A 15,684-nucleotide genomic window follows, 5' to 3' on the forward strand; every position below is an offset into this window, starting at 1 on the left:
GTATACTTGCCAAGCTGTCTGGGTCAGTTTTGTATGCAGACTATATGTAATGCTCCCCCATTTCCCCTCATAAGACGAAGGCATATCTCTGTAGGGAAAGAATGGAAGAACAAGTACAACATTGGACATGTTAAGTGGTCTTAAGGGGAGTGTTTATGTGGTATTAGAATGAAGGTGTGTTAGAAAATCCAAGCTGGGTAACACACTCACCTATTTGGAATATCAAAGCTGAATGAAAAGGAATTTTGGCCTTGTACGATGATAACAGAACCTTTATTAAAAAAAGACATGCGGTATTATATTATGTTTATGTGTACTCTGTATCAAACAACACCAAAAAAAACCTTCACTGAAATACAAACCATCTGCTTTTTTGTCCTGAAGAAGGATCTTTTCAAAATAAAAGTATCTCTTCTTGTCACTGATGACCGCTAGAGGACCGTTCCCCTGCTGCTCGGGCCACTTCACCTCCACTTTTCCTTTGGCTTTGACAGTTAAACGTTGCACCTTGGTGTCCTTGTCGGCCGCCACCACGACTCTTCCACAGAGGATATCCCCTGGAGAGAACGCTCCCGTTGTTGCCCCGTTGTTCTGGTCATATTCCACACGTAGATGTTTTATAGTCATTGTATTATATTTTAAAAATGTCGAAAATGTCAAATTGTCAAAATATTCAAAGAGTAAGGAGTGAGAGGCAGGGATCTCTAAATAAAACCTGGCAATTCATTGGAAGTACGTTTAGTAGTCCATCCTTTGCATTCCGACGAAAGAGAAACAAGCCGGCAGAGGCTACTGATAAAAGTGGCATGACTGGAACAGATCTTTTCAGCCAACCTTCAGCCTGCAGGTATCTCTGTCACACCTGATCATGTGATCAAGGTTGCAGGAGTCCGTTTTCACTTTGGTAATCCAAGACATTGCAGTGCCCAGCAGCACAGTTCCCCCCCCCGCCCCCCACTCCCACCCACCCACCCCCCCAATTCAAATATGTAATTATATTATACAAAAATAAAAGACATTGTTAAACAATTAAAAAATATATTTATTTAGTATGTCATCTTGGTTTACTCTGCAGTGTAAAATATTTTGTTTCTAACGCAACAATAACATGACTAAAGTACAATACTAACAAAATATTTTGCTAATATTATACAAGAAGTCAACTGCATTGATTTGATCTCTAGACACATTCAGAAACACAGTATCCATCAAGTATGCCGAGGCGCTTTTCTCCAGTACCCCCTGATCCTTTAGTAGTAGGCCTACCAGAACCAACGGAGGGAAGAATAATAATCGGCAGTTTGATTTCAGGATTTTTAGTCAGAGTCACATCGAGAAACACCTTGAAATAGGAAAGAAAACGTCTGATATTAATTTTAAACCGTTGTCGATTCTTTCTTGTTCGGAACGAATCCTATAATGAATACATGTGGTGAAGTGCACGCGTTACCTTCAGCCTGTACTCCAGCTTAATGATGGAGCAGTTGAGGATGGAGGGAGGCAGCTCCGGGGGGATGCGGATCGTCTTGGCGACGGTCTGTGTGCGGGACGAGCCCACCTTCTCACCCTTCTCTTTCACGATGTCGTGCGTGTGCACTCTCCTGCGGCCCTGGGCCAAGAAGCTCTTCTTTTCGTACAGGACGAACTTTGGCTTCACCACGCGAGTGGAACAGTTGCTGATCTCCGCCGTCACATTCAGCCGCTCACCTTAAGGGGAGGGCAAACACGTTGTATGATTGATCACACGACAGTTGGGGTCATATAGGCTACTTGTGTGTTCCTCAAACAATTGTTGTGAGTGCACTTAGTGTCTATATACATGAGGATGTATAGCAGCATAACCCAGCATAACCCAGTAGCAGTGGCGTCACTAGGCTGTTTTATTCGGGGCTAAAGCCCCGGATATTATTTAATTAGCCCCGAATATAATTTTTTGGTAAAAAATAAAATAAAATAAAAAAAATTCAACTTTCCGACGGTCCTTGAACGCCCCTCGTCTACCGCACGACAACAGAGCAACAGGTGAGTCAGTACACTTCAGCAGTCGGACTCAGTGTTTACAACAGGTTAGTAGTGAGCACAAGCTCACAACAGTGGAACAGGTAGGAATCAAATCCGCCCGTGAAAATCCCCCCCCCCTCCCCCCCGACCTCAACAATTCCGTCGTAGTAGAAGCAACTCAGGGATAAACTATGGTAGGGGGAAACGTGTATAAGCTCAACAGGTCATATCCTCGCTTCAGCAGAGTCACATTGATTCTATACTTCACATTATAGAATCCTGCCGACTAAAGGGAATGATGCCAATAAAATTAAGAATAAAGAAATACCTTGCTGATATCCCATCTTCTGTATGGAAATGTTCAACGAGATGTTTCCAGAGGCAAAGAATGTGACTGATTTATCCTTACAACCATACTGAGGTTCCTAAATGTTAAAAAAAAAAAAAAAAACTCCAAATCCCAACAAAATAGTTTTTAACCCTTAGAATAATTATTATTAATATTCTATTGTCAGAGAATGGGCACCAATGGATATTACCATAAGCATTGGAATCGTCATGTCTGCTTTCGACACAAAGGTGAACTTGGCTCTGGTCTTCTTTGATAAACTCATTGGCTGTTTCAGTTGAGCCCTCAGCTGGTAGACCACTTTGCCTTCGAAAGCTTTGAAAGTGGATGGCATGTCCCTATGACACATCGTTATTTCTTCATTAAATCAAGACATTTGGTACACATGTCATCCTCATGTACAGGCCCACACATTTACCTGTCCGGTATATTGAAGGAGAACGGAAAGGAATGTCTTCCCGGGCCGAGGACTTCTGAGCATTAGAAAATACAACGCCTTAAATGTTACAATGGTCATAAACATAGCAATTTAAAAAGGAAGTTAAAATGTACCATCCAGACATATTCTCAGACAAAAGCATGAATAAATAACATTAACATTAGCCGTAGTCTGCTTCATCAAGAGGGACCAATACTTTACCGTCTCTTCCCGCCTTTGTGAAGATGGAACGCTCGATGTCATAGTATTTCTCATCAGAAGTTATCACAACATGAACATGCTGACCGTACTGTTCATGCCAGCAAACATTAGCTTTCCCCTTAGCTCTAAAAATCAAAGACTGAATGCGCGTTTTCTTTGAAACCTGCAGGATTATGCGCCCAGTTATGGTATCCCCGTTGGTAAATGTGTTTTGAGAGTTGTTGGCGTCATACTCAATAGAAAAATGTTCAATAGTCATTTTCAGGAGACGTAGATAGACGAACAGACCCAAGAGAGAGTTGATTCAAATAGATTGTGAACAAAGCATGGAATGCTTCTTGATATAAACACGGAAGAAACATTCTGGTTGGGTGATCCTGAACATGTGATAATCGTGATGATCCTGTTTAGCTGGTTTTGAGCTGCAACCTGACACTCTTGGGTTTTAGATGCAGAGACGTGATTTTTCGAGCCATCTGTTTGGCTAACATTGTTTTGTTTTTTGAGCGACCTGATTGGCAAAAAAAAAAAAGAGTGCAATCTTTACAGACTTCCAAATTAACCTGACTGGTAAGGTAGTCATCACCAGTTATCATCGACAGCTATATTTTTTCCGGGGCTCAACATGGTTTTCACTTTGCAACAATGACGTTGAAATGACGTCCAGGAAGCCTCGTGATCATCTTTGGCCTAATTGCCTTCCACACCTGATAGAGGCGGCTACGCTTGAGGACACGGGATGCTCTTCTAGACTCTTTTTCCGTCTACGTCATGAAACAACAATCCAAACGATGTCATCCAGATGTGTTGTAGCGTGCTAGAATAAAGTATGGTAGGTATGGATATGTGGCTAATGTTTGGCATGTCCACCCATTCAGAAATTGGGAAACTAGGAGTTATTTAGACATAGCTGTTTGCTGTATTTACAATAACCAAAGTTCTATAGAACTGGCTTTATTTGGCATACTATGTTACAGAAAAGTAACATAGTCTCCAATAATCGTACCGTTTTACTTTTTGGATTGGATTCCAGCATGGTTGTTCTCCTTAGACTGTATTTTACCATACCAGGGTGATCTCATTGCACATAAAGCCTTTAATTGTGAAGAAGCAATGTGTTTGGAATATTCTAATATTATTTATAAAAATATATATAATAATCAAATAAATTGACATTTTGACGCTTCATCTTGATCGTTGATCACCTTGATCTTAATTTATTTCATCTTAAATGTGTAAGAAAAATGTGTATGAATAATTAAATGAATGTGCGTGTGTGAACTGAATGTAATTAACAAAGATACATGTCGGAAATACTGATTGCCTAAAATGTACCAGAATATGACATGATATCCATTTAGTTACCAACATTTAAAATCGACTCGATGTCGGATACTGTTTTTTGTGTTTTTTTTCCTTGTTAAGTTCAAGACAAGGGGGGATACAGGCTGTATGCCCCGTAGGAGGCAGGAGGAGGTGGGGCAGAGGGTTCTAAGGCTGCTGACGTTGGTGACGGGTTCCCGAACGCCTCAAAGCCATAGCCTCCATAGCCTCCATAGCCTCCATAGGCCCCATCGGCAGGAGGCTGACCCAGGGCAGGAGACACTGGGGCGGGCAGGATGACGATGGGGAACTTGACCTCCGGGTCGTGTTGGTACTTCACGTCCAGATAGACCTAACGGGTAAAACATGCATGGTTACAAAGCAAGAACCAAGGGCTGGCATCCAACATAATATAAAGCCAATATAAGAACTCAGATACTCTGACAAAACATACTACCTCACACCACTGTTTGCATGGCGTGTAAACAAAGCAGTACAAATCAGCTTCACAGAGGGTGCTTCCCCGCTGTATCCTCGGTGCAGGACTTTGGCGGACGATAGTGATAGTGATCGGTTTATGAGGGGAAACCAGATAAAGATATCTTTGTTGACAACATCAAGATACACACCTTGAGTCTGTACTCATGTTTAATGATGGAACAGTTCAAGATGGACACTTCGGTGGTGGCGGGGGCGGTGATGACCCTGACCACATTCTGGCCGGCGGAGGGGGGGATCGGCTCCCCCACCTCCTTCACTAGGTCTTTGGTCTTTACTTTTCTCTTCCCCTTTGCAAAAAAGCTGGTCTTTATATACAAGCAGTACTTGGGCCTAATGTCCCGGGATGAACTGTTCTGAATGTAGGCTGTGACTTGCATGGCCTCACCTGCAAGGCAGATGACAGAAAATAAGGCTGACAATTGGCTAATGAATGAATGAATGAATGAATGAATAAATGCTGCATTCATTAATTCATCTTTGGTAACAAAATATAGATTATCCAAGAGGGGAGACGTTTTTTTCTCAGGAGGTTTGTTGTATTCATTATATTGTAACTGAGTATTCAACTGAAGAAACATTTGAATGTGAAAACAGAGGGACCTTTACCTTGACAGAAGGCCATTTTATCAATGTGAACATCCATGGTCACTTTTCCTGAGTTGAAGAGTCTTAGTTTCTGGTCTTTGATACTATGCTGTGGAATCTGAAAGAACAGAAACACAATTTAAATTTGGAACATAGACCTAAAACACCTGGGGTTCCTTCTACATAACTGATAGACATTTTACGTTAAAAAAAAATTAGGCTGTATTACTACTTTGAAGATCAGGCTCCTACTCGCCACTTACCAAAATATCCCAACAAAACAATTTACAATGTATAGAAATAAGACTTTAGTTTAGTTAGTCAAATATGTTAGAAAGGCTAGAAGCCGGATCATTACCATCATTTCTGGACTACAGCTGGCTTTGGAAATAACGGTGAAGGGAGCATTAGCTTTGCTATCTCGTCTCATAGACCTACTCAGATAGGCCTTCACCCTGTACCGGATTTTCCCAGAGGAGCTTATGAAGGACGGTGGAAGATCTCTGAAATTCATTATGGAAAAGTTTAAATAAAATAAATAAGATGAATTGTGAAACATTTTTTACTATGCATTTGTTTTTTCATAGAGAAAGTTTGGGTGAAACAAAACCTCCAAAATAGCCTAAAGTTATATACTCTAAAACAAATTGATAGCAGATAGAAATCATGATAGAAATAAATGTAACAAAAAAAAAAAAATCGAACATACTCTGAAGGAATCTGGAAGTTGAATGGGTAGTCATAGCACCCTCGGCCAACAGTTTGGCTTTCTATAACGAAAACATTAATAGGTTAATTGTGGCAAAAATTGTGCAGTGTATTGAAAAAGAAAGTGTGTGCATACAATTATTGAATGATAATTTATCCAAAAGACAAAGGTATATTTGAGGGAAATGTGCACAATTAAATCCAGGTTAGGCAATTAGAATAAACCAGCCAGATTAGGCTAGATTTTGAAAGTATCTAACTGAAAAATCCTGACCCTCCTTTCCGGCCTCATTCCAAAGCCCCCCCCGAAAAACATGACTAGCTCACTAGCTTTAGGATCGCCTAGCCTTGTGGAGGACTCAGGTCATGTGCAATTACAGGCGTGTGACAACAATTATAATATATGAATGTCGATTTAATTGTCATTATATTACGATGTCTTGTTGCTGTCACAATAAGATGTGAATTATATGTCTAACTTTAACTTTATTTTGGTACAACCGCAAGAAGCTGATAATAAAAAGTTGAGAGATTCTGATTACAGCAGTGTATATATACATAATGCACATATGAATGAGCTTCATGTTGTAAACAGCACACTTACCCTGTCCTTTGAACTCCTGAATGACGGATTGCTTGATACTAAAGAACTTCTCTTTGCTAGAGTAAACTACTACTGTTTTGCCATAGTGTTCTGTCCATAAGACCTTGGCCTTCCCCTTGATCTGCACATAGAGTGAATTGATCTTACAATCTTTGGAAAGTTCTAATTTGATGTTCCCTGAGATGAAATCTCCTCCAGTAAAGGTGGCTTCATTGTTAATGCGATTGTAAGACACAGAGAAAGCCTTCACAGTGTCTTCCATGGTCTCGCAACTAGGCCTAATTGAGAAGTGAAGGAGTGAGTGTTCTGTACGTCTGAACTGTCGAGCAAGGGGCTCATATATATAATGTCTTGTAAGGTGTGTCCCGACACTCCCCCCTTTTCATTATTTATTAATCCCTTGCTGACTATTGACCCTCAGGTGCACTTCAGACTGCGCTACAACCACGTTCACATGTTTACACGTTTATGTTTGTGTTTACACGTTTGTGTAAATGAAAAAAGGTTTTAGTTAAAAAAATTGAATTTAAATAAGGTGTCAGGAGTGCATAAAAGCATGCAAATAGCACTAGTTTTTTGGACCCAGAAATATTATTATATCATATTATAAATATGATATACTAGATGAAGACTTATTGACTTCATCTTGATAGTCCTGATGAGCCTGTTATGATGATCCTGGTTTTGACATGATTTTTCGAGCCATCTGATTGGCTAACAAATTTATGTATTTTTTGAGCAATCTGATTGGCTAATATTATTCATTTACAGACTTCCAAAATAACCTGACCGGTCATCACTAGTCATTGAGTAATATTTTTCCCAGGGCTCAACATGGTTTGCACTTTGCAACAATGACGTTGACATGACCTCCAGGAAGCCTCGTGATCATCTTTGGCCTAATTGCCTTCCACACCTGATAGAGGCGGCTACGCTTGAGGACACGGGATGCTCTTCTAGAATCTTTTTCCGTCTACGTCATGAAACAACTATCCAAACGATGTCATCCAGATGTGTTGTAGAGTGCTAGAATAAGGTATGGTAGGTATGGATATGTGGCTAATGTTTGGCATGTCCACCCATTCAGAAATTGAGAAACCAGGAGTAATTTAGATAAAGCTGTTTGCTGAATTTACAATAACCACAGCTCTATAGTACTGGCTTTATTTGGTGATGATTATTTTAATGAATAAAATAAAAAACATCTGGCATACTACGTTACAGCAAAGTCTTAAATAATCGTACCGTTTTACTTTTTGGATTGGATTCCAGCATGGTTGTCTCCTTAGATTGTATTTTACCATACCAGGGTGATCTCATTGCACGTAAAGCCTTTAATTGTGAAGAAGCAATGTGTTGTTTGGAATACTCTCAGGTCATACGTAACAGGCTCCTAATGGTAGTATTATTTACTAAAAAATATATATATATATCGAATAAATTGACATTTTGACACTTCATCTTGATCGTTTCTCTCCTAGTTTATTTCATCCTAAATGTGTCAATCCAGTAATACATTGCAGGAATCAAATTGACATTATGCAGATGACTTTCAGATTTTCTTTTGATTTTGGTTCATATGATCCAAACAGTATCCCATGAGGTAGATAGGTTGATATGGCAACTGGAGGGTTGCTGGTTCCTTCTCAGTGAAACAAGGCAGGCTGCCTTATCTGCTCATATAGCAAGCTGGTTGTTGCCTTGTATGGTTGATACCACCATCGATGTGTACGGCTGTATGAGCATGTGTATGACTGAACGTACTGTTCACACATTTGTATGAATAATTCAATGAATGTGTGTGTGTGAACAGGTGACTGAATGGATGTATAAATGGGTGAATGAACATGTATAATGGACATATGAATGGGTGTATGAGAGTTTGTATAATTGGGTGTATAAATGTGTGCATTCATTTGTTGAAGGGTTTTATGAACATTTCATATTAACAGGTGTATAAACAGGGGAATTAATCATTTGACAAGTGCACTCAGTGGCCACGGAGGCTAGATAAACACCAAATTACTGGAGCCAATTGACCATGAATATCAAAGGGATTAACATTCGAAGCATAGCTATTAATGCCCGAAATGTAATTAACAAAGATACGTGTTGGATACGTGTTCAACCTATTCAAATCAATGTCAGATACTGGTTGTTGTTGATTTTTTTCCTTGTTAAGTTCAAGACAAGGGGGGATACAGGCTGTATGCCCCGTAGGAGGCAGGAGGAGGTGGGGCAGAGGGTTCTAAGGCTGCTGACGTTGGTGACGGGTTCCTGAACGCCTCAAAGCCATAGCCTCCATAGCCTCCATAGCCTCCATAGCCTCCATAGGCCCCATCGGCAGGAGGCTGACCCAGGGCAGGAGACGCTGGGGCGGGCAGGATGACGATGGGGAACTTGACCTCCGGGTCGTGTTGGTACTTCACGTCCAGATAGACCTAACGGGTAAAACATGCATGGTTACAAAGCAAGAACCAAGGGCTGGCATCCAACATAATATAAAGCCAATATAAGAACTCAGATACTCTGACAAAACATACTACCTCACACCACTGTTTGCATGGCGTGTAAACAAAGCAGTACAAATCAGCTTCACAGAGGGTGCTTCCCCGCTGTATCCTCGGTGCAGGACTTTGGCGGACGATAGTGATAGTGATCGGTTTATGAGGGGAAACCAGACAAAGATGTTTGTTGGCAACATCAAGATACACACCTTGAGTCTGTACTCATGTTTAATGATGGAACAGTTCAAGATGGACACTTCGGTGGTGGCGGGGGCGGTGATGACCCTGACCACATTCTGGCCGGCGGAGGGGGGGATGGGCTCCCCCACCTCCTTCACTAGGTCTTTGGTCTGCATTTTTTTTCTCCCATTTGCAAAAAAGCTGGTCTTTATATACAAGCAGTACTTGGGCCTAATGTCCCGGGATGAACTGTTCTGAATGTAGGCTGTGACTTGCATGGCCTCACCTGCAAGGCAGATAATTGGCTAATGAATGAATGAATTAATAAATTACTGCATTCATTAATTCATCGTTGGTAACAAAATATAGATTCATATTACAAGTATTGGATATTGAAGACATATTTGACTGTGAAAACAGAAGGACCTTTACCTTGACAGAAGGCCATTTTATCAATGTGAACATCCATTGTCACTTTTCCTGAGTTGAAGAGTCTTAGTTTCTGGTCTTTGATACTATGCTGTGGAATCTGAAAGTACAGAAAAATAATTAAAATGTCTAATATAGACCTAAAACACCTGGGGTTCCTTCTACATAACTGATAGTTTAGGCTGTATTACTACTTTGAAGATGAGGCTCCTACTCGCCATTTACCAAAATATCCCAACAAAAAAAACAATTAAGACTTAATAATTTGCTTAGTTAGTCAAATATATTAGAAAGGCTAGAAGCCGGATCATTACCATCATTTCTGGACTACAGCTGGCTTTGGAAATAACGGTGAAGGGAGCATTAGCTTTGCTATCTCGTCTCATAGACCTACTCAGATAGGCCTTCACCCTGTACCGGATTTTCCCAGTGGGGCTTATGAAAGATGATGGAAGATCTCTGAAATACATTTTTTGAAAAGATTAAATAAAATGAATAAGCTGCATTGTGACACATTATTTACTATGCATTTGTTTTTTTCATAAAGAAAGTTTGGGTGAAACAAAACATCCAAAATGTCATAAGGTTATCTACTCTAAAACAGATTGATAGCAGATAGAGATGACGATAGAAATGAATATATCATACTTTGAAGGAATCTGGAAGTTGAATGGGTAGGCATAGCACCCTCGGCCAACAGTTTGGCTTTCTATAACGAAAACATTATTAGCTTAATTGAGGCAAGTAATTGTGCAGTGTATTGAAACAGAAAGTTTCAGTGTACATACAATTATTGAATGATAATTTATCCAAAAGACAAAGGTATATTTGAGGGAAATGTAATGCTTCATCCCTATTTAAATAGGAGAATATACTCAGGGTGCAACAGTGACAATTAAAACCAGGGTAGGCAATAAGGGTAAACCAGCCAGATTAGGCTCGATTTTGAAAGTATCTAAGTATGAAAAATCCTTGCTGTCATAATAAGATGTGACTTTTATGTCTAACTTTAACTTTATTTTGGTACAACCGCAAGAAGCTGATAATAAAAAGTTGAGAGATTCTGATTACAGCAGTGTATATATACATAATGCACATATGAATGAGCTTCATGTTGTAAACAGCACACTTACCCTGTCCTACAAACTCCTGAATGACGGATTGCTTGATACTAAAGAACTTCTCTTTGCTAGAGTAAACTGTTGACGTTTTGCCATGGGTTTCTGTCCATAAGACCTTGGCCTTTCCCTTGATCTGCACATAGAGTGAATTGATCTTACAATCTTTGGAAAGTTCTAATTTGATGTTCCCTGAGATGAAATCTCCTTCAGTAAAGGTGTCTTCATTGTTAATGCGATTGTAAGACACAGAGAAAGCCTTCACAGTGTCTTCCATGGTCTAGCAACTAGGCCTAATTGAGAAGTGAAGGAGTGAGTGTTCTGTACGTCTGAACTGTCGAGCAAGGAGCTAACTTATACAATGTCTAGTAAGGTGTGCCCCGACCACTACCCCCTTTCGTTATTTATTAATCCCATGCTGACCATTGAACCTCAGGTGCACTTGAGACTGCGCTACACCCAAAAATGTTTGTGTAAATGAAACTAGTTTTAGTTTAAAAAAAAAAAAGTTATTTTCAGCCTCATTCCCTGGTCTGGTACTGTAGCACGTTATTGAATGTTTATTGATGGCGGTTGTTAAGTATTATTCTACTCTATCCTGAACTATTAATATTTTCAAAATCACAATTCATAACTTTTAAAATAAACAGGTTTTTGATGTATACATTCAAATTTTTTTATTGAAAAAGACATGTTCTTTAAATGAAAATAAGGAGGTGCATAAAAGAGCATGCAAATATAACTTGTTTTTTGGACCCAGAAATATTATATAATATATTATATAATATTTTAAATATGATATACTAGATGAAGACTTATTGACTTAATCTTCTTCCATTATATTTGAAATAATAGATTGTAATTACCAGATGTTGGAATAAAAACTATTAACAAATCCCAATGGTAATATAGACATGTTTATAGCTTCAGTATAACCAAACTATTTTCAAGTCCAAACCAAAGAAGTTTAACAGACGTTAATACATATAGACATTTACTTTATATATTCAATATATATACACATATATGGTTGCACACTGTCACAATAAAAAGAAGACAGACTACACAGAAATGTTGGTATTACAATGGTTCGAAACAGGGAATAAACCAGAAAAAAAATATTTGGCAAATACCTGGTGAAAAAGCCACAATGAACAACAATAAATATGTACTATGGCTTTATCACTGAACATAAAGCAAATTATAGAATTTGTCAAGTTGTATTCAAGAAATAGCTAGAATGCACTCGGAAGACACTTTACAAAAAGCATCCTAATAAGGCTGTATTGAAGAATTTCCACTATGTTGTCCGGATACAGGAATAACAAAAACAGGTGGCATCATAACTTCACTTGCCGGATAAAACTCAGGTCGTCACTCATGCTATAATTTACTGTCCCCTCTGAAATATATTGGAAGCTCAGAGCTCAGAAAACCTAGCACATCATGTCGAATCTGTTACCCATCAACATTATAGGGATGCAAATAGTTTAGGCTAGTTTATATAAATCTTGATTCCTACACACCTGCACAACCATTTGGCCTTGACACATTTTGACATTCAAAGAGGCAGAGTTATGGCAAAGTAGAGAAGTAAAGGTAATTGCTAACCTCAGGGAAATCTACCAGAGTTGTAGTGTTAGAGTGCTTAAAAAAACATGAAACTTTGAAACTACATTCAGTACTACTTCAGTAACAAAAGGAAGGACACATTAAATTGTAACACTCACATTGCAACAAATAACAAATTAAAATTGTCATCTGTAATTGGGTGACACCGAAAACATTTGTCAAGACATTCAGGCTAGTCTATCCAGTCCATTAACAAATTGGCAAATGCTAACCAGTACTTAAGTAAAAATTATATATATATATATATATATATATATATATAAAATGTCCACAACAGATGCGTTTCTAACATACTCACACATAATATTAATAATAATAATTCATGAAATTGATATAGCGCTTTTCAGTGACCCAGAGACGCTTACATTGTGGAAAACAAGATAAAAAACACGAAAAGGGTGACGACAGTCAGGGGGGACGAGGGAAGACAGCGCAACAGAGAACAGAAACAATGGTGGAGTGTGAGATGAGTAGAGCAGGTACAGACAAAAGACAAAACAGGTACAGTGCAGTGAAAAGGTGGCAAGGATGGATTGAAGAGCAAATGGGGGGGGGCTGGTGGGTGAGGAGAGTAGAGAGGAGAGTGTGGATGGGGAGGGTCAAGGGGAGAGGGCAGGGATGAAGGCGGTTATGGGTAGGGGAGGTCGTAGGCTTGGGAAAAGAGGTAGGTATTTAGACTGGATTTGAATGTGGGAAGTGAGGGAGGGTCGCGGACAGGTTGGGGAAGAGAGTTCCATAGTCGGGGGGGGGCTGCCCTGGAGAAGGCTCTGTCACCGAATGTTTTTAGTTTGGAGGGTGGTACGGTTAGAGTGAGAGTGGAGGAGTATCGGAGGGCTCGGGAGCCACATGTGGTGGTGGTGGAGCTAAATAGTCCTGCGGAACTTCACCGATGACAATAGGACACAGCACTGTGAGGTCAGGGGAGTACTTGACACAAAAGCGCACCTAGGAAGTAACAGAATTGCAGAAAACAGTCAGCAAAGACTATGCAAATCAACATAATCGCCAATGCAGGCCATTTAACCGTTGTGGAAACCACACCTATAACTACAGCCCTCGCATTCCAAACTATGTTCACTCTTTTACTTGTTCACAGTTGACATCTTTCCCAAAATCCATCAAACGCACATCAAATCTTCACAGGATAAGCTACGCATTTGTTGGCGTACAACTCTGCTCCTCAGCAAGCTGCATTTTAAACAGCATCTTGTCAGAAACACACCGGAAGTTTTGCCTCAAATCTAACAAACAGCACGGAGGACAGCTGCTTGGTTATTAGTTACCCTCTTTAAATACACTGCATTCCACCAGGCCCTGCTGGATCTGCATACTCAGAATATGACTGAGGTTGGAATGGACCCTCTCGTCACAAGACGTTTTTTCCTACTCTTTTATAAAACATGCATTACATGCAACCATTATTTCACTTACCTCAATTACGTAACTGACTTCCAAGATGGCACAGTTTAAGATTGTAAAAGGTGCGGTTGAAGGTATAGTGATTGTGAGCTCCCTGTGAGCCACAGGGCTGTGGGGACCCACAAGGCCGGTGTGCCGGGCCAGAGGTTTCTCAAGCATCCGGTGTTGGTAACGGTTAAGAGAGTAGTACATCTGTTTCTGAAGAAGGCGTGCCTTGGTGGTGGCTGTTTGAGATGAAAAGTTGCTGAACTCACACATGATTTTGATGTCTTCCCCTGCATTCAGAACAAAAGCAGTTAAAAAACAAAAAGTATGAAGCTGCCGTGTTGTATCTTGTGCCACAAGGCAGAAACAACATTTGCTGGATCTCCTTACCGGGGAGAAAAGCTGCCCTCTCAAGACGAACATTCATTGTAATGCGACTAGGGACACAACACAGACTCCACACTGTCATACTGTGGGAGCCGGAAAGAGGTGCCTACGAGAGCAATATGGAGAGGGGAGAATGAGTCTCAATCTGAATGCACAGGCAAACAAAAGATGTTTCATTGGAGTATAAGTGCAGGCCCTATTGTTGCAGTCTGCCTTTTTACTTTACCATATGCATGTTGCTTAGATAACGGTTTACAAAGTTGACCTCGGTTTCAAACTCTTTAGCGAGGTGCCATGGCCTGTAGAAACCCACTATCAAAGTGTAAGCTATCTGACCATGAGGCCCCTTGAATGAAGACGGGAAGTCCCTTGGTGGAAATAAAAAAAAAAGACAATGACGGGTTACAAACCAAAACAGAATACAACAATATGTCAACAAAGATCATAGGCCTACAAATCACTTGAGAAAACGTCATACACACCCTTGTGGAAATTGACATGAAAACGGGTAAACATGCGGTCCAGGTGGGAGTTTGGACTGAACGGCAGCTACAGTGGCATAAAGGGAAGTTAAAAAAACATTGTATACGGATTCACATCAAATCGTTTAATTCTGTAATCCTGTCCTCGGTATTTTGAGTTGTTTTACCTTCGCGGTTCATCATGATAACATTTTTGAAGTCGAAATATACAACTTTTGCAGATACTACTCTTTTTTTCTTCGATCCCGTTCTCCAGGAAACTTTCACTTTGCCTTTCAGCGTCAACATGATAGAATTGATCACGCATTCTTTGGTAAGTTCGAAGGAAATCGTTCCTGTCATCAAGTCTCCGCTTAGATAAACGGTCCTCGTATCCTGCCTGTGGAAATTGATGTTGAAATTCTTGATGGTTTGTCCGAACATGGTCGCGTTAATGTGGCGTTAATATTCCCCGAACAAATTGAAGCTTCCCCGAAGAACAAGAACATGACTCACCAACCCAACAACAAACCCCATGAAGTCAGTTTGGTGTTGGGCGTTGGATCTACGGGAGGCGAGGCGAATCTTTTTTTCGTAGGATGGTAGGGGGCACGTACCGCCTTTTTCGCCTCTGATTGGTTAGAAGGGCTCTCCTCCGATTGGTTATGGCACGGGGCAGGCTCTCGGCTCGGCTAGTCTACCACCAACAGAAGGAAACGAACTCAATCCAACAGTGATAAGTGCGTCCTATTAAAATAGTACATAAGCCGACTTAAACATTGAATAAAACGGCACTATTTTGCCCAGCTGTGTGCAGTGCAGGTCACACAGTTACACAAATGTAACGCGAGTATT

At 40.2% G+C, this 15,684-nt stretch overlaps 4 protein-coding genes and 1 pseudogene across 5 annotated transcripts in view; all 5 read right to left on the reverse strand.

Annotated features, from left to right (window-relative positions):
* The window catches only part of LOC311343002 (arrestin domain-containing protein 3-like), a gene marked incomplete at both ends in the record, with an annotated part of 3,815 nt that extends 3,188 nt beyond the window's left edge, over positions 1-627 (reverse strand). Inside the window, 3 exons of the mRNA XM_084467853.1 lie at positions 1-88; positions 211-271; positions 363-627. The exon at positions 1-88 is cut by the window's left edge and continues 84 nt beyond it. Of these exons, the coding sequence (XP_084323979.1) occupies positions 1-88; positions 211-271; positions 363-627 (414 nt within the window). The remainder of the gene's footprint in view (positions 89-210; positions 272-362) is intronic.
* Positions 628-856: 229 nt separating this feature from the next.
* LOC311344019 (arrestin domain-containing protein 3-like) lies at positions 857-3,249 on the reverse strand (annotated as a pseudogene). Its single transcript has 7 exons — positions 2,991-3,249; positions 2,769-2,823; positions 2,541-2,688; positions 2,330-2,426; positions 1,451-1,707; positions 1,201-1,342; positions 857-862 (listed from the first exon to the last, which is right to left on the reverse strand). The product of its transcript is annotated as an arrestin domain-containing protein 3-like (transcript).
* Positions 3,250-4,416: 1,167 nt separating this feature from the next.
* LOC311343789 (arrestin domain-containing protein 3-like) lies at positions 4,417-6,973 on the reverse strand (the record flags this gene model as incomplete). Its single annotated transcript, XM_084468752.1, has 6 exons — positions 4,417-4,665; positions 4,943-5,199; positions 5,421-5,517; positions 5,758-5,902; positions 6,109-6,169; positions 6,712-6,973. The coding sequence occupies 6 exons, from the start codon at positions 6,971-6,973 to the stop codon at positions 4,417-4,419; spliced, it is 1,071 nt and encodes a 356-aa protein (XP_084324878.1).
* A 1,921-nt stretch (positions 6,974-8,894) lies between these two features.
* LOC311343788 (arrestin domain-containing protein 3-like) lies at positions 8,895-11,222 on the reverse strand (the record flags this gene model as incomplete). The annotated part of the gene is made up of 6 exons (XM_084468751.1): positions 8,895-9,152; positions 9,428-9,684; positions 9,831-9,927; positions 10,142-10,286; positions 10,476-10,536; positions 10,961-11,222. 6 exons carry the CDS (start codon positions 11,220-11,222, stop codon positions 8,895-8,897), a joined length of 1,080 nt encoding a protein of 359 aa, XP_084324877.1.
* Positions 11,223-11,657: 435 nt separating this feature from the next.
* LOC311343013 (arrestin domain-containing protein 3-like) lies at positions 11,658-15,368 on the reverse strand. The gene is made up of 6 exons (XM_084467864.1): positions 15,018-15,368; positions 14,851-14,917; positions 14,595-14,736; positions 14,372-14,474; positions 14,009-14,271; positions 11,658-13,522 (listed from the first exon to the last, which is right to left on the reverse strand). The coding sequence occupies exons 1-6, from the start codon at positions 15,271-15,273 to the stop codon at positions 13,382-13,384; spliced, it is 972 nt and encodes a 323-aa protein (XP_084323990.1). The 5' UTR covers positions 15,274-15,368; the 3' UTR covers positions 11,658-13,381.
* Positions 15,369-15,684: the final 316 nt, after the last annotated feature.

The sequence above is a fragment of the Micromesistius poutassou genome, assembly GCF_964030765.1.
Source record: "Micromesistius poutassou genome assembly, chromosome: 5".
Taxonomy (NCBI): Eukaryota; Metazoa; Chordata; class Actinopteri; order Gadiformes; family Gadidae; genus Micromesistius; species Micromesistius poutassou.

What these genes read in the sequence shown, in the direction of transcription:
- LOC311343013 (XM_084467864.1), bottom strand. Translation starts at nt 15,273, where the DNA reads ATGTTCGGACAAACCATCAAGAATTTCAACATCAATTTCCACAGGCAG. An exon ending in ATCTAAGCAACATGCATATG is followed by an intron (nt 14,475 to 14,594) that starts GTAAAGTAAAAA and finishes TTGCTCTCGTAG; the next exon opens with GCACCTCTTTCCGGCTCCCA. An exon ending in GAGGGCAGCTTTTCTCCCCG is followed by an intron (nt 14,272 to 14,371) that starts GTAAGGAGATCC and finishes TTCTGAATGCAG; the next exon opens with GGGAAGACATCAAAATCATG.